This window comes from Ixodes scapularis, unplaced genomic scaffold, assembly GCF_016920785.2.
Source record: "Ixodes scapularis isolate PalLabHiFi unplaced genomic scaffold, ASM1692078v2 PGA_scaffold22__2_contigs__length_789307, whole genome shotgun sequence".
Taxonomy (NCBI): domain Eukaryota; kingdom Metazoa; phylum Arthropoda; class Arachnida; order Ixodida; family Ixodidae; genus Ixodes; species Ixodes scapularis.
In genome coordinates this window covers 132870-160091 of record NW_024609849.1, presented here as the reverse complement: position 1 = coordinate 160091, position 27222 = coordinate 132870, and the positions used below count along the sequence as shown (strand labels likewise).

At 51.5% G+C, this 27222-nt stretch overlaps 11 protein-coding genes and 2 non-coding genes across 13 annotated transcripts; 4 read left to right on the top strand and 9 right to left on the bottom strand.

Moving 5' to 3' along the window:
* Positions 1 to 1567: 1567 nt before the first annotated feature.
* LOC120837206 (histone H4) lies at positions 1568 to 2268 on the bottom strand. Its single transcript, XM_042291118.1, has one exon. It carries the CDS (start codon positions 1932 to 1934, stop codon positions 1623 to 1625), a length of 312 nt encoding a protein of 103 aa, XP_042147052.1. The 5' UTR covers positions 1935 to 2268; the 3' UTR covers positions 1568 to 1622.
* A 1925-nt stretch (positions 2269 to 4193) lies between these two features.
* Positions 4194 to 4699, bottom strand: LOC120837200 (histone H2B-like). The gene has a single exon (XM_040206438.2). It carries the CDS (start codon positions 4624 to 4626, stop codon positions 4252 to 4254), a length of 375 nt encoding a protein of 124 aa, XP_040062372.2. The 5' UTR covers positions 4627 to 4699; the 3' UTR covers positions 4194 to 4251.
* Positions 4700 to 6649: 1950 nt separating this feature from the next.
* LOC120845444 lies at positions 6650 to 8539 on the bottom strand. Its single transcript, XM_042291114.1, has one exon. The coding sequence runs from the start codon at positions 8302 to 8304 to the stop codon at positions 6802 to 6804; it is 1503 nt and encodes a 500-aa protein (XP_042147048.1). The 5' UTR covers positions 8305 to 8539; the 3' UTR covers positions 6650 to 6801.
* Positions 8540 to 13017: 4478 nt separating this feature from the next.
* LOC121836264 (histone H2A-like) lies at positions 13018 to 14035 on the top strand. Its single transcript, XM_042291116.1, has one exon. It carries the CDS (start codon positions 13220 to 13222, stop codon positions 13592 to 13594), a length of 375 nt encoding a protein of 124 aa, XP_042147050.1. The 5' UTR covers positions 13018 to 13219; the 3' UTR covers positions 13595 to 14035.
* Positions 14036 to 14116: 81 nt separating this feature from the next.
* Positions 14117 to 15116, bottom strand: LOC120837233 (histone H3). The gene has a single exon (XM_042291115.1). The coding sequence runs from the start codon at positions 14969 to 14971 to the stop codon at positions 14423 to 14425; it is 549 nt and encodes a 182-aa protein (XP_042147049.1). The 5' UTR covers positions 14972 to 15116; the 3' UTR covers positions 14117 to 14422.
* Positions 15117 to 15279: 163 nt separating this feature from the next.
* On the top strand, positions 15280 to 16188 carry LOC120837228 (histone H1-III-like). Its single transcript, XM_040206468.2, has one exon. The coding sequence runs from the start codon at positions 15511 to 15513 to the stop codon at positions 16129 to 16131; it is 621 nt and encodes a 206-aa protein (XP_040062402.2). The 5' UTR covers positions 15280 to 15510; the 3' UTR covers positions 16132 to 16188.
* Positions 16189 to 18690: 2502 nt separating this feature from the next.
* LOC120848524 lies at positions 18691 to 18809 on the bottom strand. Its single transcript, XR_005717714.1, has one exon. It is a non-coding gene; the product is annotated as a 5S ribosomal RNA (ribosomal RNA).
* Positions 18810 to 19016: 207 nt separating this feature from the next.
* Positions 19017 to 19555, bottom strand: LOC120836092 (histone H4). Its single transcript, XM_040219657.2, has one exon. The coding sequence runs from the start codon at positions 19381 to 19383 to the stop codon at positions 19072 to 19074; it is 312 nt and encodes a 103-aa protein (XP_040075591.2). The 5' UTR covers positions 19384 to 19555; the 3' UTR covers positions 19017 to 19071.
* Positions 19556 to 21642: 2087 nt separating this feature from the next.
* LOC120847816 (histone H2B) lies at positions 21643 to 22148 on the bottom strand. Its single transcript, XM_040219696.2, has one exon. It carries the CDS (start codon positions 22073 to 22075, stop codon positions 21701 to 21703), a length of 375 nt encoding a protein of 124 aa, XP_040075630.1. The 5' UTR covers positions 22076 to 22148; the 3' UTR covers positions 21643 to 21700.
* A 174-nt stretch (positions 22149 to 22322) lies between these two features.
* Positions 22323 to 23233, top strand: LOC121836265 (histone H2A-like). The gene has a single exon (XM_042291117.1). It carries the CDS (start codon positions 22525 to 22527, stop codon positions 22897 to 22899), a length of 375 nt encoding a protein of 124 aa, XP_042147051.1. The 5' UTR covers positions 22323 to 22524; the 3' UTR covers positions 22900 to 23233.
* A 56-nt stretch (positions 23234 to 23289) lies between these two features.
* LOC120837232 (histone H3) lies at positions 23290 to 24580 on the bottom strand. The gene has a single exon (XM_040206473.2). The coding sequence runs from the start codon at positions 24274 to 24276 to the stop codon at positions 23728 to 23730; it is 549 nt and encodes a 182-aa protein (XP_040062407.2). The 5' UTR covers positions 24277 to 24580; the 3' UTR covers positions 23290 to 23727.
* A 22-nt stretch (positions 24581 to 24602) lies between these two features.
* On the top strand, positions 24603 to 25493 carry LOC120837227 (histone H1-III-like). The gene has a single exon (XM_040206467.3). It carries the CDS (start codon positions 24816 to 24818, stop codon positions 25434 to 25436), a length of 621 nt encoding a protein of 206 aa, XP_040062401.1. The 5' UTR covers positions 24603 to 24815; the 3' UTR covers positions 25437 to 25493.
* Positions 25494 to 26831: 1338 nt separating this feature from the next.
* LOC120839059 lies at positions 26832 to 26950 on the bottom strand. Its single transcript, XR_005715235.2, has one exon. It is a non-coding gene; the product is annotated as a 5S ribosomal RNA (ribosomal RNA).
* Between the last annotated feature and the right edge of the window lie 272 nt (positions 26951 to 27222).

Genomic DNA, 27222 nt, shown 5'->3' with positions numbered 1-27222 from the left:
TCACCCGTTTAAACCAGTTTTATAACTAAGCACATACGAAAGGGCCTGAGTGTCATTCACTCACAACGAGTCCTTGCGCTGGCGACCATCCGCGGGGATGCGGGGCTTGGGCGGTGCTCTTCGGTGCTTCTTGGGTCCCATGTGGTGCCAGGGCAGTTCGCCCCCGCCTTCGTCTTCGGGAGCGGTCTCGGCGAGAGCATCGTCCAGCTGCCGCTTGCCAGCCAGGATGGCTTCGGCATCCATGGCTTCCGTTGTTCTGCTGTCGTCTTCCTGGGGCTGCTGGTCGTCCCCGGCGTTGGCCCCGGACGTTACCGGACTCTCCGTCGTCCGGGAGGAGGGCTGGGTGGTGCTAGCCGCATTTCTCCCAGACTCAGCGGTCGACGCTAGTGGTAGGCGTTGCACTCGGGTGGATGCCTCGACCTGAGTGGCCGGGCGGACGTCCGGGCTCGTGTCCTTGGGATCTCCGGTGGGGGGTGTGATTCCTCCGGCCGCGTCTTCCGCCTCCGCCTCGTCCATTTGCAGGTCGCTCGTATCGTCGTCCACCCGTTTTTGCGCTATGGTAGCGTAAGTGCGGACGCAGTCTGCACTCTCGTGGCCAAACCGGTGGCACTCCGTGCACCGGGGGACGTGGCAGTCTCTCCTGATGTGCCCCTTGCGTCGACAGCGGAGGCACAGAGGAGCTCGTCCGGGAACTAGCACGAGGACTTTGCACCCCTCGAGACGAATCTCATGAGGGATGTCATCCACCGTGACGCCGTCTTTTAGGGTCATCTGGACGACCCTCGTGTTGGTCTCGACGCCCTCGAAGCCCCTCTCGCGGAAAAGTTCCCGGCTGACGTCCGAGACCTTCCCGTAGCGCTCGAGTTCTCGACGTACCTGGCAACTGGACACGTCGTAAGGGACCCAGTGAAGCCGCAACTTGACCTCGGTGTTGGCGGGGTCAAGGACCAGGCACCGCCCACCTTTCACTCGCAGCTCCTTGGCGTCGAGTAGGCACTGCTTCGCTGCCAACGTGTGCATGCGAAGCATCCACACGTGGTTCATCTGGTGGGCACCCGCCGACGCCAACTCAGGAAGCACCTTCAAACGCAGAAGTTCCTCTCGAAAATCTTGAATGCGATACGGCCGGTTGCGGACGTCGCAATGTAAAAAAACAGAATTTTTAGCGATGTATCCGTTGGGCAGGGGTGGCAAAATAATCTTATAGTCAGCGGAGCCTTCAACATCAGATAAGCCACGGCCAGATACGGCCGCTGATACCGCTCCTTGGGAGCTCGTCATCGTGCGTCCGAACACTTCGGTGGTCGGCCACCACTATCCGGACGAGAACCGGCGTATTCAGCATGGTATGGCCGATGGCAGGTACTAGGGCAACGAATGTTCGACTGCTGCCTGAGAAGATTGGTACACTCGGCTGTGGCGCACAAAATGGTAGAGACCCGCGGCAAAACAACACTCATGACAAAAGAGGAATCACTCACCCAAAGCAGTGCTTGTTTTCAGGATTACAGAGAGACACGGGAGGGAGGCGTTGGAATGAAAACCCGTTTCCAAGATAGATCGGTACTGGTTTGGCCCTGAAAAGGGCCGTTTTCGATGTGTGTCCGACGGCGAGACGGCTGTTAACCACCGAAACCATAGAGGGTACGGCCTTGCCTCTTGAGCGCGTACACCACATCCATGGCCGTCACGGTCTTCCTCTTGGCGTGCTCGGTGTAGGTGACGGCATCGCGAATGACGTTCTCCAGGAAGACCTTGAGGACGCCGCGGGTCTCTTCATAGATGAGGCCGGAAATGCGCTTGACACCACCGCGGCGGGCTAGGCGACGGATTGCAGGCTTGGTGATCCCCTGGATGTTATCGCGAAGAACCTTGCGATGGCGCTTGGCACCACCCTTGCCCAGGCCCTTGCCGCCCTTGCCTCTTCCAGACATGTTTGCTGCAAAAACAGGGACGGAAAACACGACCGCACCGTTCGCCTACTTCAACAAAGACTGGCGGCAATGCTCTACGGGTCCGACCAAGTGAACCCACGACGGCCTCCTCCTCTCCCGCCGACGAATGGGAGCAGTCCTGCAGCTTCGTATTGTGGCCGACAGGTGGCTGCGCACTGGAAGCAAGCGTGTGTTGATGAAATGCATGGCTTTAGCAAAGGCATTCATACACCTCGCCCATTTTGAGTCTTCATAGTTGTATGTGCAAAACATTGTTTTTTCTAGGTTCCAGGAGATATATATTTTAGCGGGATTAAGATTCGTTTTCGCTAAGTCAATGGGAGCAACATGTCAACTCAGGAGTGCCGAGCTTCGCACCGATGCAGCTAGTCAAGGGCCCGTTTTCACATGCGAATAAAAAAGAGTTTTATAAACGTTCGAGCAATCTATTCATCGGAACTTGTACAAGACACACTCTTCTCACGGCACACAAAAATTAAAGTTTCTTATCACTGGCGTTTTTAAGCGCGCAGTGCAATTCACCGCCATGGTGAGCCGGGTCGACAGCAAGTTGGGTCACCCAAGAACACAGTTTGATCAAAATATTGACTTATATAAAAGGGTCCGGTTTTAAGTGCTTATTACACGGGACGAAAAGTCTTTTTGGCTGGCAGAAAATTTGATACTGAAAAACTTTTTACCAAGCCTTCGGTCTGTTAAGAAGCAAAACCTGCCACCCGAAAGCGGCCAGTTCGTGCCGCTGCCGCGAATCGCGCAAATGAAGTAAACTAATAAAACAATTTCGTCTAAATTTAAATGCTTTTTATACCTACCGAAGAATTTCATTAGCTTTCAGAAAATATACACTTCGGTAAGCGTAAAGATATTTTTCGTTGCGTTAGAGAGCGAAACAGGCGAAGCCGTAGGGCCGGCTTCGCGCTCGGGCCGGAATTCGATCGTCCAAGATCAGGCAAAAATTAAAAATAAAAAAAAAACTACTCGCTTTAGAAGAGTCTCTTTTTCTGTGCTCTTAGCGCACACCTTTTTTTAGCGGCACACGAAATTAAGAATCTGTAGCTACGTTTTTTATTACCTTTTTTAAGCTTAAATCGACCAGCCGCCCTTAGCGCCCGAAAACTAGTTTCGGCTTCCAAGTAAGCGGTTAGATCGAAATATGAAGAAGAATAACTCCGTTTCAATTCAAATGCTTTTTACACCTATTGAAGAAGTTTATTAGCTTTCAAAAAATATATACTTCGATATGCGTAAAAATATTTTTCGTTGCGTTAGAGAGTGAAACAGGTGAAGCTGTAGAGTCCGGCGCGCGCTCGAGCCGCGATTCGATCGTCTTAAGATCAGGCAAAAATTAGAAATAAAAAGAACTACTCGCTTTAGAAAAGTCTCTTTTTCTGTGCTTTTAGCGCACACTTTTCTCTAGCGGCACACAAAATTAAGAGTCTTTATCTACCTTTTTTTAAACTTAAATCGACCAGCCACCCAGAGCGCCCGAAAACTAGATTTGGCTTCCAAGTAAGTGGTTAGATCAATATATGAACAAAAATAACTCTGTTTAAAATCAAACGCTTTCTACACCTATTGGAGAAGTTCATTAGCTTTCGGAAAATATATATTTCGATATGCGTAAAAATATTTTTCGTTGCGTTAGAGAGGGAAACATGTGAAGCTGTAGAGTCCGGCGCGCGCTCGTGCCGCGATTCGATCGTCTAAGATCAGGCAAAAATAAAAATAAAAGTACTCGCCTTGAAAGAGTTTCTCTTTTTTGTGCTGTTAGTACACACTTTTCTTTCGCGGCACACGAGATTAAAAGCCTGTATCTACGTTTATCATTGCATTTTTTAAACTTAAAATAAGAACACTCGAATTTAAAAGCAAGTTATTTGATACAACCGTGGCTCTAAAAAGAAAAACGCTGCAACTCGAAAACACAACACTTTGGAGTATGGGCTCCCAACGGCTAAAAACCACGCGAATATATCCTTTACATACGCGAGCGATGTGCAATATTTAGGAAGGTCACTCGTGCCCTCAAAAGCAATGAAATACAATGTTTTTTTTTCACCGAAACAAAATAAACGACATCCGACTGTGGCTACAAGAAGCCAAGTTCGACTGCACAACAAGAAAAAAGACATACTCTTTGCAAACATGCGCGATGCAGAAGCACTGGGTACTCACATATTTCTTGAAAAGAGAGACACGGGAGTTGGAAGTCATCGAGAGACGGCCGTTTTGCAGGGATGAGTATGGCCCTCAAAAGGGCCGTTTGTACATACAGCAGGGAGATAGCTCCTGGGTGTTACTTGGAACTGGTGTACTTGGTGACAGCCTTGGTGCCCTCGGACACCGCATGCTTTGCCAGTTCACCCGGCAGCAGGAGCCTCACAGCTGTCTGGATCTCCCGACTCGTGATGGTCGAGCGCTTGTTGTAGTGAGCCAGCCGAGACGACTCTGCTGCGATGCGCTCGAAGATGTCGTTCACGAAGTTGTTCATGATCGACATGGCCTTGCTGGACACTCCGGTGTCGGGATGGACCTGTTTGAGCACCTTGTAGATGTAGATGCTGAAGCTCTCCTTCCTCTTGCGCCTCTTCTTCTTCTTGTCGGTGGCACGCACATTTTTCTGTGCCTTGCCCGCCTTCTTCACTGCTTTTCCGCTCGGTTGGGGGGGCATCCTCGCGCGACTTGTCTTCGGGAGAAGATCGACGTTGTTACTCGCAAAAAGATGGCGAAACAACAACTGGGGCAACCTGAAATTTTGAGAGAGAGAGAGAGAGAAGTCTTGCAAAAGAGGAAAAACCATCGTTGGAGTTACAGCCATGGGCCGAACGGTCATCGTTGGATTGGGGGAAGGGAAGGGGATAAAAGCTGATAGAAGAAAAAATTGTGAAAAAAGAGAGAGGGAGGTTGTTTCGCCAAAGCCGACAAGCGGGGCGCGAGGAGCCACAGAAAGTGGCTGGCAGAAAAGGGGGCGGAGCCGAGGAAGGAAGGAGATCCTTTAAATGTCCAAGTGTCTTGTCCAGAAGCCTGTAGCACATCTTCACAGAGTCCAGGGTGAACGAATCGGGTTCGGCACGCGGTGTCCGAATTTCCAAGCACTGTCACCAGTCACACCAACACCAAGTTTCCCAGTATTCCGAGCCAAAGTGCAATGGGTCGGCGAGCATCTCTCTGCTGCATGTATACACAACACGGCGTTGCGAAAGGATTGGGGGGAACATTAATAGATTCCGTTCCCTCAACTGGGGCGGTCGAGCCTATTGTATGCATAAGGGACATTCCGCAGAGTGCTACGGAATGACATTCTTTGCCTGTGTTTGGCTGAGTGACCCACGCGATTTAACGCGTGGTTCACCAAACGCAAAGGTAGAAATTACTTGTATGGCATTTTCTGAAAATGCCTGACCCTTGGCATGCCTAGGGTTTACTAGCTTCCGAATCTATCATTCGAAAACTTTTCACGGCTGGGCGAGGTTAGTTCCTGCCCATTAAAAGGGAAAAAAAAAGAATTCCGAATTTATTATTCGAAACCCGGACTCAGTAAGGTTATTCCTTGCCCGCGAGAGAAGAATCAACATAAATAAGAAAAATGGCACGGCGCCAGAGCGGGACAGCGCGCGGGGAGACTGTTTTGCCAAAGCAGAAGGGGCCCCGCGCGAGGGGCAGACCTGGCGAGAATAAAGAATAGAAAAACAAAACGCCGGAGGGAAGCTATCAGTTAGGATTTGCACAAAGAGCAGTCCCTGCTGCGAGGCAGGAAAGAAGAGTTCAAAAAATAAAAGCTAAAAGCAGACAAAGAACGCGAGAGAGAGGCTGTCAATCAAGTCGTGCGCGAAGGACGCACCCGACAAGAAGCGAAGCCAGAGAAAGAAAAGTTAACCAATACAGTCTAAAAGTGTTAAGTGGGTCAGGGGGCCCACGCAAGGGGTGGCCCAGCGCGCGCGTTCCAAGAGGAGCTATCAGTTAGAACTTGTACAAAGAGACCTCCCTGCTGAAGGCAGGAAAGAAAAATAAAACTAAAAGCCAAAAAGGAGACGGAAAACGCGAGAGAGAGGCTGTCAAACAAGTCCGGCGCCAAGAACGTACCGGTCAAGAAGCAAAGCCAAAGAAGAAAAGAAAACCAATACAGTCTAAGAGTGTTAAGTGGGTCAGGGGGCCCACGCGAGGGGTGGCCCAGCGCGCGCGTTCCAAGAGGAGCTATCAGTTAGAACTTGTACAAAGAGTCCTCCCCGCTGAAGGCAGGAAAGAAAAAAAACTAAAAGCCAAGAAGCAGACGGAAAACGCGAGAGAGAGGCTGTCAAACAAGTCCGGCGCCAAGAACGTACCGGACCAGAAGCAAAGCCAAAGAAAGAAAAGATAAACAATACAGTCTAAAAGAGTTAAGTGGTTCAGGGGGCCCTCGCAAAGGGTGGGCCTGCGCGCGCGTTCTAAGTCGAAGGCAGTTAAGTAAACAGAAAGAAAAGAGAAGCTGAGTCTAAAGAGGAGGCTACAAGAAAGGAGAGAGAAAAAATAACAGCCGGGGGTGCAGCGCGAGGGAGAACCAAGGCGAATAAAGTAAAGAGAAGAAAAACGCGAGAGAGGAGCTGTCAATCAGCTCGGCAGCAAGGAGGAGAGATTACGGGAGAGGAGGACGCGACGCCCTGCAGGCCCTGCCTGGATAGCGATCGCGTCCCCCTCCGCCACGCGACCGGCGGAGAAACCGAGTTTCCCCGAAGGAGGGAAAGGAGGAGCGTTTTCGGCGGGCGGGCAGCAGCGCCAGGCCAGGCCTTCCTAGTGGGGTGAGCTTTCCCCGAAGCTCTGCGGCTGTCGTCTGCTACAGCTCCTTTGTCTCTTGCGCGACCGTTGCAGCCTAGATCTCGCCGGCCAGCCCCGTCTCGACGAGGAATCCTGCGAGCGCTGTTAGGGCACTTTGCGCCGCCTTACCTTGCGGTCTGATTAGAGTTTCAAAGCTGTTCGTGCTACATCCAAGAGTGATGTAGCGACGAAACAATCGCTCACGTTCCTCGCCGAAGTCCGGGCACTCGCGGAGGAGATGATCGGCGTCCGCGACGGCCGCCGCGCATCTCGGGCAGCTTCGGTCGCCGTCGGCTCGCCACCTCGCTCTGTAGTCGGGGGTGAAGGCGCTGCTCGTGCGCAGCCTGTGGATCACCGCCGCTTCGCCTCGCCGCATGTTCCTCGGGGGCCTCGGGGGCAGGGGCCCGTGCTCGAGCTCGGGGTGGCGGGCTGCCACCACTCTTCTGACCAACAGGCGTGCATCGGAGAAGGCCGGGACCTCGGAGATCGGGTATGCAGGATCCTCCTGCGCTTCGGCGGCAAGGCGATCTGCTCTTTCATTACCTGCTATTCCACAGTGTGCAGGAACCCATTGGAAGGCCAGCGTCCATCCCCGGCGCTGCAGCTCGATGGCTTTTTGGGCCACCACCTTGGCCAGTGCTGGGGCCCTGTCCAGGTTCTTCAGGAGTCCGAGAGCAGCCTTGGAGTCACAGAGTATCACCAGGCGGTCTGGCTGCCCCTCGGTGTCCACGATGGACAGTGCCAGGATCAGCGCCGCCAGCTCAGCTGTCGTGGAGGTCGCCTGGAAAGAGAGCCTCTCGGCGGCCGTGCGGCCGGTGTCCTCCGACACGGCCGCGGCGCTGGCCGAGTGGCTCGCCGGATTTACAGACCCGTCCGTGAACGTCTTCGCCCAGCCCAGGAAGTGCTCGTGGATATGATGCTCCGCGTGCTGCCTCGCCGTCGTCTCAGCCATGTGCCTCTTTGGTGCATCGAGACCTGCGTTCAGTTCGACTCGCAGCGGGGGCTCCTCGCTCGGTGGTGGTGGTGTAGGGTTGTTCCCCGGGCCGCCCGCGATCCGAAAAAGTTCCCTCGCGTGCGCGGCGAGTTGGGACCGTGTGCGTTGTAAGATACGCTCGGGCAGCCCGGTTGTGCCCCTCGACTCACCGATCCGGATGAGGTGCCGCATCGCTCGTTCGGCCGCTGCGAGTCTTACCGTGGTGACGCCGGCATCGTTCAGTGTGTGGCGCGAGGAGGCCGTGCGGGGGACTCCGAGGCAGACGCGAAGTGCAGTGCGTTGCATCCGTTCGAGCAGTTCCCACTGGTTCTCTGTGAGTGTTAGTAGCGGCAGTGCGTACAGTGCGCGAGAAAGAATCAATCCCTTGTAGAGGGTCAACAGCATACCCTGTGAGGTTCCGCGGCGAGTACCTGCAAGCATTTGGATTATACGCGCGTGGCGTCGGCACTTACGGATTACCTCTGCAACCGCAGGAGCCCATGTGGCTTTCCTGTCCAGTTGCACCCCCAGGTAAGCTGCTTGCTTCTTGATTGGAATTTCTGTGCCGCCTGCTTTGATTGACATTGAGAAGCGATATGTGTAGTGGGGGGCATTGCACAGAACGACGGACTTGCTCGGGGAGAGGGACAGGCCGAGCAGGGAAAGATAGTGCTCAATGTTGGTGACTCCTCTCTGCAAAGCTTTCCGCACGGCCCCTCGGTGCCATCCCCGAGCAGTTGCCCAAAGTGCAATGTCGTCTGCGTAAACCGCTATTTGGAGGCGCTTGACTCCCTTTTGGCCAATGTTTATGATTTGCGGGAGGGCCGACATAGCCACATTAAATAGCAAGGGGGAAAGCACGCCCCCCTGGGGAACGCCACACCTGATTTTCCTGGGAGTGCTGAGTCCCTTGGCTGCTCGTACCTGCGCCTCTCTGCCGCTGAGATATGCCCTCACGTAACGGAGCGGTCGGCCCTCGATTCCTGACAGCCTGAGCATGTCCAGAATTGCTGAGTGTTTGACGGCGTCGAATGCTTTAGACACATCGAGAAGGACGACTCCCGTCGTCCATCTCTTTGCCTTGCTTTCCTCGAGCGTGGTCACCAGATCCGCGATGGCGTCTGCGGTGCAGTGATGCCGTCGGAATCCACACGTGCTTTCCGGGTACCCGCCCACCGACTCGAGATGGTATTCGAGTCGGCTTTTCACCATTCGTTCGAGTAGTTTCCCCATGCACGACGTGAGCGCGATGGGTCGGAACGAGCTGGGATCTTTTCTGGGCTTACCCGGCTTGGGGATCGGGACGACGACTGCCGAACGCCATTCGGAAGGGATGTTGGCGTCTCGCCACGCTCGATTGAACAATTCTAGCAGCGCTGGGTAGCTCGCTTTGTCGAGGTTTCTCAGCGCTGCAGCGGTGACGCCGTCTGCTCCGGGGGCCGACTTTTTACGTGGGAGCGATGCCAGGGCGCGTTCCAACTCGTGTAGCTGGAAGTCTGCGAGCCCCTCTGTCATCTGGGGCTTCGCGTGCCACTTCCAGTCTCGCCATCCGGGCGGTGCATCTCGGGCGGCAGGCGCGGGTGGGGGGGAGAGCAGTGCGTCCGCTAGAAGTTCTCGGACGTCTGCATCGGAAATGTTAAGCGCGAGTGCCATACCTGCAATAGGATCTCGCGGTCCCGGTCGGTTGCAGAGGGTCTTGGCCATTTTCCACGCCTTGGTGGCCCCGCGGGGGCCGTCGAAGGACTCACACTTCTGCTTCCACTGCTCCCTGGCGAGCCTCTTACCGTGTCGCTTGAAGAGTGCATCCTGGCGTCGGTAGCGGAGTGTGTCCTCGTGACGGCCCGTCCGCAGGGCCACCCTCTGTGCCTGGCGTCTTTGTGCTCGGAGTTGGAGCCAGCGAAAGTCAGGATTAGGACGCTCAACGGGGATACTCACTGACGTGGTGGCCTCTTTGAGTGCGGCGCCGATGGCCTGGCTGTCAAGGGGCCAGCCCATCGCCTCGTACTGGCGGAGGAAGGCACGATACCTGTCCCAGTGGACCACCTTGCACGTTCGATTGGGTGGCCGTGGGGCAGGTCCCGATGTTATGGGAACGTGGTCGCTCCCCCAGCTGTCTTGCTCGAGCACCGTGGTCAGTGGGAATCGCGCCGAGCAGAACGTTAAATCGAGTACGCTCCGCTCGACGCCTCGTCCGATGAATGTGGGCTGCCCTGTTCCGCTGTACTCCAAGTCGGTTTGGGCGAGGGCCTCCTGCAAACGCTTGCCGCGCGCGGTCGTTTTCCTGTCCCCCCACAGCTCGTTGTGCGAGTTAAAGTCTCCGCCGAGAATGATTATGCCCTGCTCTCGCGCGTGAATTTGTTTTACAACCTCTCCACCCCACGCCGCGTTGGGGTGAACGTAGCAAGAAAAGATAGAAAATGTCTGGTTATTTTTCTTTACCCGAATACCTACAAGTTCCGAAGTGTCCGAGCAGTAATCGGCGCTCTCGATCCGGCAGTGGGTCGCGTCTTTGTGGACGAGCACGGCCGCCCAGGGTTGTTTTTCCCGGCCGGGGCAGCAGTAGGTGGTGTAGCTGGGAATGGTTAGTTTGCTCACGTCCATTTTTGGCTCCTGCAGCAGCACCACCTCGTACGGCCTTGCCAAGAGTTCTGCCCTCAGGTGGGTGAGGCGGTTGCCGAGCCCGTTCGCGTTCCACTGGAGGATCGAGGGACAACCTTTTACAGCATTAGGCTTACTTGTTTTCCTAGTGCTTGTAGGCATTCTCAGTTCCTTGCCGCGAACGTTGCATCCCCGCGGTGATGCTGTGTAGTAGGGTCCCCTCCGGGATCATGGCTGTAGCCTGCCGATTCTTGAGGAAAAGCGGGATTAGTGTTTGGAGCAGATCCTCCAGGTTGTGGATCATGTCGCGCATTTCCTGCGCGGTGGGGGGCGTGTCCGTCTCGTCCCGCCGAGGGGAATCCCCGGCGCTGTCTCCTGGGGAGGCTGCGGGGAAGGGGGGTGAGGGGGGCACCTGTTCTTGCTGGGGGAGAGGCCTTTCCCTCTCGCCACCGGGTCGGTCGTCCGCGCGGGGAGAGGAGGACCCTCGCAGGTGCCGTGCGTCAGCTGGGCGCCGGTCATTGACCCCTCGCCGCTGCTGTTGGCTGTCTGGACGGTAGGACCTGCGATAGACCTCCTCCCGCCGCTGCGGCCTACCGACTTCGGGGATTTTGGCGCTGGGTTCCGTGTTAGTGGAGGCCTCTCTTGTCTTTACCTGTGGGGGCTGTGGGACGACTGGGGGGATTAGTTCGCGAGTCCTACTCACCGCGTTTGGCCGACTGCGCGCTTCCAGCGTTGGGAAAGTGTCTCCCCAGACTGAGCTCGCTGGGAGCACGCTGGTCTGCCACGCGGGAGTCTGGCTGGCTCCGCTGTGCATCCAGGGGGGCGGGGTGGCGGTCTGCTCCTGCGCGCGCTGCGTGCTGCGCTCGCTTGCCTTTTTCTTGTGGAGTTCGGCGGCGACACGTTTGGCCTCCTTCCAGCTGCAGCCGGTGTCGCGGACCGCCTCGGCCTCGCGCTTGTGTTGTTGGTACACGCTGCATCCCTTGTCGAATGCAGCGTGTCTGCACTTGCAGTTGGGGCAAATGGGGGTGAGTTTTGTCGCGCACTTACCCCGAGGGTGCCTGCCCCTGCATGTTGGGCAGGCAGTGGGCAGCGTGCACGCGGACTGCACGTGGCCGAAGCGTCCGCATCCCCAGCACTGCGTTGGCCGGACGTGTCGTGCCTCCACGACAAACTCGATGTCATAGATCAGGACCGTGGCTGGTAGGGGTCCGCCGAAGAAGAGCTCCGCGTACCGCCCTCCGCTGAACCGTCTGATGTGGTCCACGGGCACCTCGCTTTCGAGGCCTCGGGTCAGCTGTTCTGTTGCGTCATTGGGGCAAAGTCCGCGAATTACGCCGATACTCACCGCTCTGGCCGGCGCGAGGGTGGCATGGAGAGGGAGGCTCGCCAGCTTGTCGGTGCCTAGGAGGCGGTGGGTCATTGCCGCGCTCGTTGTTTCGACCGCCATCACGTTTCGCCTGAGATTGAAACGTGTGGCGGCCGCCTTGCCGCCCGTGACCTGTCGAAGGCCCTGTGCCAAGGAGACTCTGTTCTCGAGGGTTAGCTTACCTGTTCCCGTTGGGCGGAGCAGGACTGTGGACCCCTTTGCGGGGAGTTCGTCTAAGGAGGGAATTGGTTGGTTACCCTTGCCTTTGTTTGTCTTACGTGAGGCCCCGGATGTTGGGGGGCTTGTCACTGAGGGGGGGGTTGTCGCTCGGGGAGGGGTTGCTGCACCGTCCTTTCTTTTTTGTTGCAGTTCCTCGATGAGGGTGTTGCAGTCCTTGCTGCCTGCTTCCAGAAGTGCTGCAAACTGGTTGGAGGTGTTTACAGTCACCTGGAGTTGGTCGTCATCCTCCTCGGAGGTGTTGTCAGGTGTGGAGTCACTGGGGCTCGATGTTGTGTCCCCGCTTGCTTCGGAGGGGCTGTCGCTGTTCTCGCAGTCGTGGAACAGGTCCACGACTTCGTCCGGGAGCCGATCTGCATTTGGGTGTACTAAACCGGCACTTTTTAGTACACCTAGGATGGCGTCCGGTCGGGGGACGCCATCCTTCGGGGGCTCGTCGCGCTCCACGTGGGCGCCGTCCTCGTGGCTCTCGGGTGCCACGCGGAGGCTAGCCTCCGCGCGGGATCCGGTCCCCACGAGGTTTTCCGCGTTGTCCACGTGGCTCGCGCCGGCTGGCGGTAACGAATGGTTACCGTCTGTGTTTGGTTTGGGCTTCATGGCCCTGCTCCGCAGCAGGTACCCCGAGGGGTCCTCTGTCTCCTTTGAGTGGTCCGTGGTCAGTTGGTCCGGGGGCATGCCTGCGTCGGTGCCCTCCCGAGGGAGGGCGGGGGGGAAACTACAAACTGTTTAAATAAAGGTCCCTCTGCCTCTTTAAGGCAGAAGGATCTTTAACACTAACTACCTCTACTCTATCTTAATTCTTCTTCACATTACGAAGTTAGGGTTAAAGCTAAGACTAAATTCAAAATGGCGCTTAAATTGGAGCTAACAAATCACACGTCTACTTTATTTGCCAACTCTTCTAAAAGTCCCTCACCTCACCTCACCTGAAATTTTCGTTTTCTTTGCTCTTTTTATAGGTTTTCACAGCATTCTGAAAAATGTGCTCCGATTGGCCAGCATTCTAGAGCGCGGGAAACAGTGCGCTGTGATTGGAGTACGCCCAAAATAACGCTTCGCGATTGGTTGCTGCGCGAACCAATGAGCAAGCAGTTTGAAACTACAATTTTTTGGGAGAGGGTTTTGGGAGAGGAGTGCTATGAAGCAGAGGCAGTGCAAGGCGAAAACGCGCTCTTGCAGCGCCCCCCAAGCGGAGAGGACTGGCACTTCCTTTGATTTTCTGCTTCTCGATGCGCTGACTCCCTCACTCACTCAGTGTTCGTTGGTTTGTTCGGTTGTCCACTTCTCACCTCCACCAAGATGTCTGGGCGCGGAAAAGGAGGCAAGGCAAAGGGCAAGAGCAAGACCCGTTCCAGCCGCGCGGGGCTCCAGTTTCCCGTGGGAAGGATCCACCGACTACTGCGAAAGGGCAACTACGCGGAGCGAGTAGGTGCCGGTGCCCCCGTCTACTTGGCGGCCGTACTCGAGTACCTGGCTGCCGAAGTGCTCGAGCTGGCAGGAAACGCGGCCAGGGACAACAAGAAAACTAGGATCATCCCTCGACACCTGCAGCTGGCCATTCGCAACGACGAAGAGCTCAACAAGCTGCTGTCCGGCGTTACCATCGCGCAAGGAGGTGTCCTGCCCAACATCCAGGCCGTCCTCCTTCCCAAGAAGACCGAGAAGAAGGCCTAAACCATCCCGCGGCATCCGCTACAGAAAAACGGTCCTTTTCAGGACCACTCATGACTTGAGTACAGGATACTCATTTCCGTGCGCTAGTCTTCCGTGTCTCTAAACACTCGGGTATGTGCATTTAAATTTCCTTTTTGTGCATTGCCGACAGTGTTTCTCTTTCATCACCTACAGGCCTTGAATGCCACTCTTAGGCATTCTCCCATGCATAATATTTACGCTGCGTTTAATGCCAAATTCTTTCACGTGTGCGAATTGCCCGAACAAGACTTGCTGTCGGGCGCAAAGGCCAGCATTGCTTGTTATTTGAACTCGTAAAACCACCGCTGCACTGCCTCGCTTTGAGAGGATTTGAAGCTCTTTCTACGAGAGTCAACAATCGGAGCAGCATTTCCCCGAAACCGGCAGAGGGCAATAAATGTTGTGGACATCCCTCAAAAACAGATAATTACTCCACGGGTTTTTGTTGGTCGAATCTATAATCGTGATATTCGCTGATTGCTAGAAAATGAACCCTGTAATGTCTCGGGAAAGGTTTTTTTCTTCTTTATTTATTTCATTCAACAACACTTTAGAAAACAAGGAACACATGAAGGAATCGTTGGAAGCAACTGCGAACGGAGCACTTGGCACAATGCAAACTAGTTCAAAATGGGAGAATAAATAGAAAGTACTCACAGCTTTTGAACTCCTGCACTTGGAACAAGTCAGCATCGGAGATTGAGACACGGGAGGACGTCGCTTTACACATGTCCGAAAAGCATGTCTGATGTGGCCCTGAAGAGGGCCGTTTTTGTGGCGTTGCCTGCCGCTTCCAAAGAAGCGACATTAAGCGCGTTCACCGCGGATGCGACGAGCCAGCTGGATGTCCTTAGGCATGATGGTTACCCGCTTGGCGTGGATGGCACAGAGGTTGGTGTCTTCGAAGAGACCGACCAAGTAGGCCTCGCTGGCCTCCTGCAGGGCCATTACAGCCGAGCTCTGGAAGCGGAGGTCCGTCTTGAAATCTTGCGCGATCTCCCGCACTAGCCTCTGGAAGGGCAGCTTGCGGATGAGCAGCTCAGTCGACTTCTGGTAACGACGAATCTCACGCAGCGCGACCGTGCCCGGCCTGTAGCGATGCGGCTTCTTGACTCCACCGGTTGCAGGAGCACTCTTCCGGGCGGCCTTCGTAGCCAGCTGCTTGCGCGGTGCTTTTCCTCCCGTGCTCTTGCGGGCGGTCTGCTTCGTACGGGCCATTCCGAAACGTTGGGACAATAAAACGAGAGAGCTAGCAAACAGCAACACACCTCGACTCCTGACGACCAACTGCCTCAGCGCGAGTGGCGAAACTTCCTTCCCGACAAGGCCTCTCGGCCAATCAGAGAGCTTGTTCATTCTGGATGCTGTTTTGGGCAAGTTTCTTGCGAGGGACAGCGCACGTGGCTCGCTAGGACAATATTTCACGATTGAAGTGATCTAAACTTGTGGGGATAATGTGGAACCAACGTTAGAGCACAGAATCGAGCAAAAATTAGACTCCCAACCTTGTTATTTTAGAAACGGCACGGTTATAAACATTCGTTACCTTCTCCAGTGGGCCGCGCTCGCCTCTCGTCCAATCAGCGCGCTTGTTCATTCTTGGATGCTGTTTTGGGCGACTTTCTTGTGAGGGCCTATGCGCTTGGCTCCGTAAAATAATTTTTCTCGATCGAAGTAACTCAGACTTGTGAGGATAATGTGGAACCTATATTAGAGCACAGAATCGAGCAAAAATTAGACTCCAAACTTTGTTATTTTAGAAACGGCATGGTTACAAACATTCGTCACCTTCGAAGGGCTTCTCCCGGAGGTTCGCGCTCGCCTCTCTCGGCCAATGAGCGCTTGTTCTAGACGGTTTTTTTTCAGTCTCTCTCTGCTTACGATTAGAGTGGGTCATGTCCGAAGAAGTGTCCGCTCCTGCTGGGGTCGCGGCCCCCGCTGCCCTTAAGAGCCCCAAAAAGGCTTCCACGAAAGTGTCCAAGGGAAAGGCAAAGGCCGTGCCAACGCATCCCAAGGTGTCCGCAATGGTGACAGCATCCATCAGTGCGCTTAAGGAACGTGGTGGTTCATCTCTACAAGCCATCAAGAAATACATGTCTGCCAACTACAAGGTGGACGTCGAGAAGCTGTCTCCTTTCATCCGCAAGTATCTCAAGTCTGCCGTGGCTGCGGGAGCATTGGTGCAGACCAAGGGCAAGGGAGCTACCGGATCGTTCAAGCTGTCAGCCAAGTCCGACAAGCCCTCACCTGCTGCTAGGAAGCCCAAAAAGGAGGCTGGTGCTGCAAAGAAGCGCCCAGCCTCGGCAACTGCCGGTGCGGCCAGGAAGAAGAAGCCCGGGACTGCCAAGAAGTCGCCCGCAAAGAGGGCCAAGTCGGCCAAGCCCAAGTCGGCCAAGCCGAAAAAGCCAAAGGCAGAGAAGAAGGCTGCAGCACCCAAGAGCCCCAAGAAACCCAAGGCAGCAAAAAAGACCCCTGCCAAGAAGCCGGCTGCAAAGAAGGCTTCCTCCAAGAAATAGGTCTTCTCCTGGATATCCAGAGCGAAAAACAAAACGGCCCTCATCAGGGCCATAATTCGTTTGCATATCGGGGGATATGCACTTGCGTGGCATGCAGCTCCCGTGTCTCTCGCCACCTCTCTGTTCCAGCCTCGGTAAGCTGATTCCTGCTCTTTTTCAATGTGCACGAGGCATACTTGGTGTTATATTATTGTTTGTTCCCCTGTTAGCAGCATTTTATCTTTGTGTGTGGTACTCGTGAAGTCGTGGAGGCCCGCTTCACGCTCGAGCCGCGATTCGATCGCCTAAGATCAGGCGAAAATAAAAAAAAACTACTCGCTTTAGAACAGTCTTTTTTTCTGTCCCCTTAGCGCACACCTTTTTTTTGCGGCACACGAAATTAAGAATCTGTATCTACGTTTATTATTACCTCTTTTAAACTTAAATCGACCAGCCGCCCCGACCGCTTGAAAACTAGTTTTGGCTTCCAAGTAAGAGGTTAGATCGAAATATGAAGAAAAATAACTCCGTTTAAATTCAAATAATTTTTACACCTATTAGAGAAGTTCATTAGCTTTCGGAAAATATATACTTCGCTAGGCGTAAAAATATTTTTCGTTGAGTTAGAGAGTGAAACAGGTCAAGCTGTAGAGTCCGGCGCGCGCTCGAGCCGCGATTCGATCGTCCAAGATCAGGCAAAAATTAAATATAAAAAGAACTACTCGCTTCAGAAGAGTCTCTTTTTCTGTGCTCTTAGCGCACACGTTTTTTTAGCGGCACACAAAATTAAGAATCTGCATCTGCGTTTATTATTACCTTTGTTAAACTTAAATCGACCATCCACCCAGAGCGCTCGAAAACTTGGTTTGCCTTCCAAGTAAGTGGTTAGATCGAAATATGAAGAAGAATAACTACGTTTAAATTCAAATAATTTTTACACCTATTAGAGAAGTTCATTAGCTTTCGGAAAATATATACTTCGCTATGCGTAAAAATATTTTTCGTTGCGTTAGAGAGTGAAACAGGTCAAGCTGTAGAGTCCGGCGCGCGCTCGAGCCGCGATTCGATCGTCCAAGATCAGGCAAAAATTAAATATAAAAAGAACTACTCGCTTCAGAAGAGTCTCTTTTTCTGTGCTCTTAGCGCACACGTTTTTTGAGCGGCACACAAAATTAAGAATCTGCATCTGCGTTTATTATTACCTTTGTTAAACTTAGATCGACCATTCACCCAGAGCGCCCGAAAACTTGTTTTGCCTTCCAAGTAAGTGGTCAGATCGAAATATGAAGAAGAATAACTCCGTTTAAATTCAAATAATTTTTACACCTATTAGAAAAGTTCATTAGCTTTCGGAAAATATATACTTCGCTATGCGTAAAAATATTTTTCGTTGCGTTAGAGAGTGAAACAGGTCAAGCTGTAGAGTCCGGCGCGCGCTCGAGCCGCGATTCGATCGTCCAAGATCAGGCAAAAATTAAATATAAAAAGAACTACTCGCTTCAGAAGAGTCTCTTTTTCTGTGCTCTTAGCGCACACGTTTTTTTAGCGGCACACAAAATTAAGAATCTGCATCTGCGTTTATTATTACCTTTGTTAAACTTAGATCGACCATTCACCCAGAGCGCCCGAAAACTTGTTTTGCCTTCCAAGTAAGTGGTCAGATCGAAATATGAAGAAGAATAACTCCGTTTAAATTCAAATAATTTTTACACCTATTAGAGAAGTTCATTAGCTTTCGGAAAATATATACTTCGCTATGCGTAAAAATATTTTTCGTTGCGTTAGAGAGTGAAACAGGTCAAGCTGTAGAGTCCGGCGCGCGCTCGAGCCGCGATTCGATCGTCCAAGATCAGGCAAAAATTAAATATAAAAAGAACTACTCGCTTCAGAAGAGTCTCTTTTTCTGTGCTCTTAGCGCACACGTTTTTTGAGCGGCACACAAAATTAAGAATCTGCATCTGCGTTTATTATTACCTTTGTTAAACTTAGATCGACCATCCACCCAGAGCGCCCGAAAACTTGTTTTGCCTTCCAAGTAAGTGGTCAGATCGAAATATGAAGAAGAATAACTACGTTTAAATTCAAATAATTTTTGCACCTATTAGAGAAGTTCATTAGCTTTCGGAAAATATATACTTCGCCATGCGTAAAAATATTTTTCGTTGCGTTAGAGAGTGAAACAGGTCAAGCTGTAGAGTCCGGCGCGCGCTCGAGCCGCGATTCGATCGTCCAAGATCAGGCAAAAATTAAATATAAAAAGAACTACTCGCTTCAGAAGAGTCTCTTTTTCTGTGCTCTTAGCGCACACGTTTTTTGAGCGGCACACAAAATTAAGAATCTGCATCTGCGTTTATTATTACCTTTGTTAAACTTAGATCGACCATCCACCCAGAGCGCCCGAAAACTTGTTTTGCCTTCCAAGTAAGTGGTCAGATCGAAATATGAAGAAGAATAACTCCGTTTAAATTCAAATAATTTTTACACCTATTAGAGAAGTTCATTAGCTTTCAGAAAATATAAGAACTGGTACAAAAGGACACAACCCTCCAAGAGTGCAGAAAAAAAAAAAAAAAAGAAAAATGCCATCAGCACTCCGTGTTCCCAGGTGGTCACCCTCCCAAGTACTGACGGAGCCCGATGCTGCTTAGCTTCGGTGATCGGACGAGAACCGGCGTATTCAGCATGGTATGGCCGATGGCAGGTACTAGGGCAACGAATGTTCGACTGCTGCCTGAGAAGATTGGTACACTCGGCTGTGGCGCACAAAATGGTAGAGACCCGCGGCAAAACAACACTCATGACAAAAGAGGAATCACTCACCCAAAGCAGTGCTTGTTTTCAGGATTACAGAGAGACACGGGAGGGAGGCGTTGGAATGAAAACCCGTTTCCAAGATAGATCGGTACTGGTTTGGCCCTGAAAAGGGCCGTTTTCGATGTGTGTCCGACGGCGAGACGGCTGTTAACCACCGAAACCATAGAGGGTACGGCCTTGCCTCTTGAGCGCGTACACCACATCCATGGCCGTCACGGTCTTCCTCTTGGCGTGCTCGGTGTAGGTGACGGCATCGCGAATGACGTTCTCCAGGAAGACCTTGAGGACGCCGCGGGTCTCTTCATAGATGAGGCCGGAAATGCGCTTGACACCACCGCGGCGGGCTAGGCGACGGATTGCAGGCTTGGTGATCCCCTGGATGTTATCGCGAAGAACCTTGCGATGGCGCTTGGCACCACCCTTGCCCAGGCCCTTGCCGCCCTTGCCTCTTCCAGACATGTTTGCTGCAAAAACAGGGACGGAAAACACGACCGCACCGTTCGCCTACTTCAACAAAGACTGGCGGCAATGCTCTACGGGTCCGACCAAGTGAACCCACGACGGCCTCCTCCTCTCCCGCCGACGAATGGGAGCAGTCCTGCAGCTTCGTATTGTGGCCGACAGGTGGCTGCGCACTGGAAGCAAGCGTGTGTTGATGAAATGCATGGCTTTAGCAGAGGCATTCATACACCTCGCCCATTTTGAGTCTTCATAGTTGTATGTGCAAAACATTGTTTTTTCTAGGTTCCAGGAGATATATATTTTAGCGGGATTAAGATTCGTTTTCGCTAAGTCAATGGGAGCAACATGTCAACTCAGGAGTGCCGAGCTTCGCACCGATGCAGCTAGTCAAGGGCCCGTTTTCACATGCGAATAAAAAAGAGTTTTATAAACGTTCGAGCAATCTATTCATCGGAACTTGTACAAGACACACTCTTCTCACGGCACACAAAAATTAAAGTTTCTTATCACTGGCGTTTTTAAGCGCGCAGTGCAATTCACCGCCATGGTGAGCCGGGTCGACAGCAAGTTGGGTCACCCAAGAACACAGTTTGATCAAAATATTGACTTATATAAAAGGGTCCGGTTTTAAGTGCTTATTACACGGGACGAAAAGTCTTTTTGGCTGGCAGAAAATTTGATACTGAAAAACTTTTTACCAAGCCTTCGGTCTGTTAAGAAGCAAAACCTGCCACCCGAAAGCGGCCAGTTCGTGCCGCTGCCGCGAATCGCGCAAATGAAGTAAACTAATAAAACAATTTCGTCTAAATTTAAATGCTTTTTATACCTACCGAAGAATTTCATTAGCTTTCAGAAAATATACACTTCGGTAAGCGTAAAGATATTTTTCGTTGCGTTAGAGAGCGAAACAGGCGAAGCCGTAGGGCCGGCTTCGCGCTCGGGCCGGAATTCGATCGTCCAAGATCAGGCAAAAATTAAAAATAAAAAAAAAACTACTCGCTTTAGAAGAGTCTCTTTTTCTGTGCTCTTAGCGCACACCTTTTTTTAGCGGCACACGAAATTAAGAATCTGTAGCTACGTTTTGTATTACCTTTTTTAAGCTTAAATCGACCAGCCGCCCTTAGCGCCCGAAAACTAGTTTCGGCTTCCAAGTAAGCGGTTAGATCGAAATATGAAGAAGAATAACTCCGTTTCAATTCAAATGCTTTTTACACCTATTGAAGAAGTTTATTAGCTTTCAAAAAATATATACTTCGATATGCGTAAAAATATTTTTCGTTGCGTTAGAGAGTGAAACAGGTGAAGCTGTAGAGTCCGGCGCGCGCTCGAGCCGCGATTCGATCGTCTTAAGATCAGGCAAAAATTAGAAATAAAAAGAACTACTCGCTTTAGAAAAGTCTCTTTTTCTGTGCTTTTAGCGCACACTTTTCTCTAGCGGCACACAAAATTAAGAGTCTTTATCTACCTTTTTTTAAACTTAAATCGACCAGCCACCCAGAGCGCCCGAAAACTAGATTTGGCTTCCAAGTAAGTGGTTAGATCAATATATGAACAAAAATAACTCTGTTTAAAATCAAACGCTTTCTACACCTATTGGAGAAGTTCATTAGCTTTCGGAAAATATATATTTCGATATGCGTAAAAATATTTTTCGTTGCGTTAGAGAGGGAAACATGTGAAGCTGTAGAGTCCGGCGCGCGCTCGTGCCGCGATTCGATCGTCTAAGATCAGGCAAAAATAAAAATAAAAGTACTCGCCTTGAAAGAGTTTCTCTTTTTTGTGCTGTTAGTACACACTTTTCTTTCGCGGCACACGAGATTAAAAGCCTGTATCTACGTTTATCATTGCATTTTTTAAACTTAAAATAAGAACACTCGAATTTAAAAGCAAGTTATTTGATACAACCGTGGCTCTAAAAAGAAAAACGCTGCAACTCGAAAACACAACACTTTGGAGTATGGGCTCCCAACGGCTAAAAACCACGCGAATATATCCTTTACATACGCGAGCGATGTGCAATATTTAGGAAGGTCACTCGTGCCCTCAAAAGCAATGAAATACAATGTTTTTTTTTCACCGAAACAAAATAAACGACATCCGACTGTGGCTACAAGAAGCCAAGTTCGACTGCACAACAAGAAAAAAGACATACTCTTTGCAAACATGCGCGATGCAGAAGCACTGGGTACTCACATATTTCTTGAAAAGAGAGACACGGGAGTTGGAAGTCATCGAGAGACGGCCGTTTTGCAGGGATGAGTATGGCCCTCAAAAGGGCCGTTTGTACATACAGCAGGGAGATAGCTCCTGGGTGTTACTTGGAACTGGTGTACTTGGTGACAGCCTTGGTGCCCTCGGACACCGCATGCTTTGCCAGTTCACCCGGCAGCAGGAGCCTCACAGCTGTCTGGATCTCCCGACTCGTGATGGTCGAGCGCTTGTTGTAGTGAGCCAGCCGAGACGACTCTGCTGCGATGCGCTCGAAGATGTCGTTCACGAAGCTGTTCATGATCGACATGGCCTTGCTGGACACTCCGGTGTCGGGATGGACCTGTTTGAGCACCTTGTAGATGTAGATGCTGAAGCTCTCCTTCCTCTTGCGCCTCTTCTTCTTCTTGTCGGTGGCACGCACATTTTTCTGTGCCTTGCCCGCCTTCTTCACTGCTTTTCCGCTCGGTTGGGGGGGCATCCTCGCGCGACTTGTCTTCGGGAGAAGATCGACGTTGTTACTCGCAAAAAGATGGCGAAACAACAACTGGGGCAACCTGAAATTTTCGTTTTCTTTGCTCTTTTTATAGGTTTTCACAGCATTCTGAAAAATGTGCTCCGATTGGCCAGCATTCTAGAGCGCGGGAAACAGTGCGCTGTGATTGGAGTACGCCCAAAATAACGCTTCGCGATTGGTTGCTGCGCGAACCAATGAGCAAGCAGTTTGAAACTACAATTTTTTGGGAGAGGGTTTTGGGAGAGGAGTGCTATGAAGCAGAGGCAGTGCAAGGCGAAAACGCGCTCTTGCAGCGCCCCCCAAGCGGAGAGGACTGGCACTTCCTTTGATTTTCTGCTTCTCGATGCGCTGACTCCCTCACTCACTCAGTGTTCGTTGGTTTGTTCGGTTGTCCACTTCTCACCTCCACCAAGATGTCTGGGCGCGGAAAAGGAGGCAAGGCAAAGGGCAAGAGCAAGACCCGTTCCAGCCGCGCGGGGCTCCAGTTTCCCGTGGGAAGGATCCACCGACTACTGCGAAAGGGCAACTACGCGGAGCGAGTAGGTGCCGGTGCCCCCGTCTACTTGGCGGCCGTACTCGAGTACCTGGCTGCCGAAGTGCTCGAGCTGGCAGGAAACGCGGCCAGGGACAACAAGAAAACTAGGATCATCCCTCGACACCTGCAGCTGGCCATTCGCAACGACGAAGAGCTCAACAAGCTGCTGTCCGGCGTTACCATCGCGCAAGGAGGTGTCCTGCCCAACATCCAGGCCGTCCTCCTTCCCAAGAAGACCGAGAAGAAGGCCTAAACCATCCCGCGGCATCCGCTACAGAAAAACGGTCCTTTTCAGGACCACTCATGACTTGAGTACAGGATACTCATTTCCGTGCGCTAGTCTTCCGTGTCTCTAAACACTCGGGTATGTGCATTTAAATTTCCTTTTTGTGCATTGCCGACAGTGTTTCTCTTTCATCACCTACAGGCCTTGAATGCCACTCTTAGGCATTCTCCCATGCATAATATTTACGCTGCGTTTAATGCCAAATTCTTTCACGTGTGCGAATTGCCCGAACAAGACTTGCTGTCGGGCGCAAAGGCCAGCATTGCTTGTTATTTGAACTCGTAAAACCACCGCTGCACTGCCTCGCTTTGAGAGGGTTTGAAGCTCTTTCTACGAGAGTCAACAATCGGAGCAGCATTTCCCCGAAACCGGCAGAGGGCAATAAATGTTGTGGACATCCCTCAAAAACAGATAATTACTCCACGGGTTTTTGTTGGTCGAATCTATAATCGTGATATTCGCTGATTGCTAGAAAATGAACCCTGTAATGTCTCGGGAAAGGTTTTTTTCTTCTTTATTTATTTCATTCAACAACACTTTAGAAAACAAGGAACACATGAAGGAATCGTTGGAAGCAACTGCGAACGGAGCACTTGGCACAATGCAAACTAGTTCAAAATGGGAGAATAAATAGAAAGTACTCACAGCTTTTGAACTCCTGCACTTGGAACAAGTCAGCATCGGAGATTGAGACACGGGAGGACGTCGCTTTACACATGTCCGAAAAGCATGTCTGATGTGGCCCTGAAGAGGGCCGTTTTTGTGGCGTTGCCTGCCGCTTCCAAAGAAGCGACATTAAGCGCGTTCACCGCGGATGCGACGAGCCAGCTGGATGTCCTTAGGCATGATGGTTACCCGCTTGGCGTGGATGGCACAGAGGTTGGTGTCTTCGAAGAGACCGACCAAGTAGGCCTCGCTGGCCTCCTGCAGGGCCATTACAGCCGAGCTCTGGAAGCGGAGGTCCGTCTTGAAATCTTGCGCGATCTCCCGCACTAGCCTCTGGAAGGGCAGCTTGCGGATGAGCAGCTCAGTCGACTTCTGGTAACGACGAATCTCACGCAGCGCGACCGTGCCCGGCCTGTAGCGATGCGGCTTCTTGACTCCACCGGTTGCAGGAGCACTCTTCCGGGCGGCCTTCGTAGCCAGCTGCTTGCGCGGTGCTTTTCCTCCCGTGCTCTTGCGGGCGGTCTGCTTCGTACGGGCCATTCCGAAACGTTGGGACAATAAAACGAGAGAGCTAGCAAACAGCAACACACCTCGACTCCTGACGACCAACTGCCTCAGCGCGAGTGGCGAAACTTCCTTCCCGACAAGGCCTCTCGGCCAATCAGAGAGCTTGTTCATTCTGGATGCTGTTTTGGGCAAGTTTCTTGCGAGGGACAGCGCACGTGGCTCGCTAGGACAATATTTCACGATTGAAGTGATCTAAACTTGTGGGGATAATGTGGAACCAACGTTAGAGCACAGAATCGAGCAAAAATTAGACTCCCAACCTTGTTATTTTAGAAACGGCACGGTTATAAACATTCGTTACCTTCTCCAGTGGGCCGCGCTCGCCTCTCGTCCAATCAGCGCGCTTGTTCATTCTTGGATGCTGTTTTGGGCGACTTTCTTGCGAGGGCCTATGCGCTTGGCTCCGTAAAATAATTTTTCTCGATCGAAGTAACTCAGACTTGTGAGGATAATGTGGAACCTATATTAGAGCACAGAATCGAGCAAAAATTAGACTCCAAACTTTGTTATTTTAGAAACGGCATGGTTACAAACATTCGTCACCTTCGAAGGGCTTCTCCCGGAGGTTCGCGCTCGCCTCTCTCGGCCAATGAGCGCTTGTTCTAGACGGTTTTTTTTCAGTCTCTCTCTGCTTACGATTAGAGTGGGTCATGTCCGAAGAAGTGTCCGCTCCTGCTGGGGTCGCGGCCCCCGCTGCCCTTAAGAGCCCCAAAAAGGCTTCCACGAAAGTGTCCAAGGGAAAGGCAAAGGCCGTGCCAACGCATCCCAAGGTGTCCGCAATGGTGACAGCATCCATCAGTGCGCTTAAGGAACGTGGTGGTTCATCTCTACAAGCCATCAAGAAATACATGTCTGCCAACTACAAGGTGGACGTCGAGAAGCTGTCTCCTTTCATCCGCAAGTATCTCAAGTCTGCCGTGGCTGCGGGAGCATTGGTGCAGACCAAGGGCAAGGGAGCTACCGGATCGTTCAAGCTGTCAGCCAAGTCCGACAAGCCCTCACCTGCTGCTAAAAAGCCCAAAAAGGAGGCTGGTGCTGCAAAGAAGCGCCCAGCCTCGGCAACTGCCGGTGCGGCCAGGAAGAAGAAGCCCGGGACTGCCAAGAAGTCGCCCGCAAAGAGGGCCAAGTCGGCCAAGCCCAAGTCGGCCAAGCCGAAAAAGCCAAAGGCAGAGAAGAAGGCTGCAGCACCCAAGAGCCCCAAGAAACCCAAGGCAGCAAAAAAGACCCCTGCCAAGAAGCCGGCTGCAAAGAAGGCTTCCTCCAAGAAATAGGTCTTCTCCTGGATATCCAGAGCGAAAAACAAAACGGCCCTCATCAGGGCCATAATTCGTTTGCATATCGGGGGATATGCACTTGCGTGGCATGCAGCTCCCGTGTCTCTCGCCACCTCTCTGTTCCAGCCTCGGTAAGCTGATTCCTGCTCTTTTTCAATGTGCACGAGGCATACTTGGTGTTATATTATTGTTTGTTCCCCTGTTAGCAGCATTTTATCTTTGTGTGTGGTACTCGTGAAGTCGTGGAGGCCCGCTTCACGCTCGAGCCGCGATTCGATCGCCTAAGATCAGGCGAAAATAAAAAAAAACTACTCGCTTTAGAACAGTCTTTTTTTCTGTCCCCTTAGCGCACACCTTTTTTTTGCGGCACACGAAATTAAGAATCTGTATCTACGTTTATTATTACCTCTTTTAAACTTAAATCGACCAGCCGCCCCGACCGCTTGAAAACTAGTTTTGGCTTCCAAGTAAGAGGTTAGATCGAAATATGAAGAAAAATAACTCCGTTTAAATTCAAATAATTTTTACACCTATTAGAGAAGTTCATTAGCTTTCGGAAAATATATACTTCGCTAGGCGTAAAAATATTTTTCGTTGCGTTAGAGAGTGAAACAGGTCAAGCTGTAGAGTCCGGCGCGCGCTCGAGCCGCGATTCGATCGTCCAAGATCAGGCAAAAATTAAATATAAAAAGAACTACTCGCTTCAGAAGAGTCTCTTTTTCTGTGCTCTTAGCGCACACGTTTTTTGAGCGGCACACAAAATTAAGAATCTGCATCTGCGTTTATTATTACCTTTGTTAAACTTAAATCGACCATCCACCCAGAGCGCTCGAAAACTTGTTTTGCCTTCCAAGTAAGTGGTTAGATCGAAATATGAAGAAGAATAACTACGTTTAAATTCAAATAATTTTTACACCTATTAGAGAAGTTCATTAGCTTTCGGAAAATATATACTTCGCTATGCGTAAAAATATTTTTCGTTGCGTTAGAGAGTGAAACAGGTCAAGCTGTAGAGTCCGGCGCGCGCTCGAGCCGCGATTCGATCGTCCAAGATCAGGCAAAAATTAAATATAAAAAGAACTACTCGCTTCAGAAGAGTCTCTTTTTCTGTGCTCTTAGCGCACACGTTTTTTGAGCGGCACACAAAATTAAGAATCTGCATCTGCGTTTATTATTACCTTTGTTAAACTTAGATCGACCATCCACCCAGAGCGCCCGAAAACTTGTTTTGCCTTCCAAGTAAGTGGTTAGATCAAAATATGAAGAAGAATAACTCCGTTTAAATTCAAATAATTTTTACACCTATTAGAGAAGTTCATTAGCTTTCAGAAAATATAAGAACTGGTACAAAAGGACACAACCCTCCAAGAGAGCAGAAAAAAAAAAGAAAAATGCCATCAGCACTCCGTGTTCCCAGGTGGTCACCCTCCCAAGTACTGACGGAGCCCGATGCTGCTTAGCTTCGGTGATCGGACGAGAACCGGCGTATTCAGCATGGTATGGCCGATGGCAGGTACTAGGGCAACGAATGTTCGACTGCTGCCTGAGAAGATTGGTACACTCGGCTGTGGCGCACAAAATGGTAGAGACCCGCGGCAAAACAACACTCATGACAAAAGAGGAATCACTCACCCAAAGCAGTGCTTGTTTTCAGGATTACAGAGAGACACGGGAGGGAGGCGTTGGAATGAAAACCCGTTTCCAAGATAGATCGGTACTGGTTTGGCCCTGAAAAGGGCCGTTTTCGATGTGTGTCCGACGGCGAGACGGCTGTTAACCACCG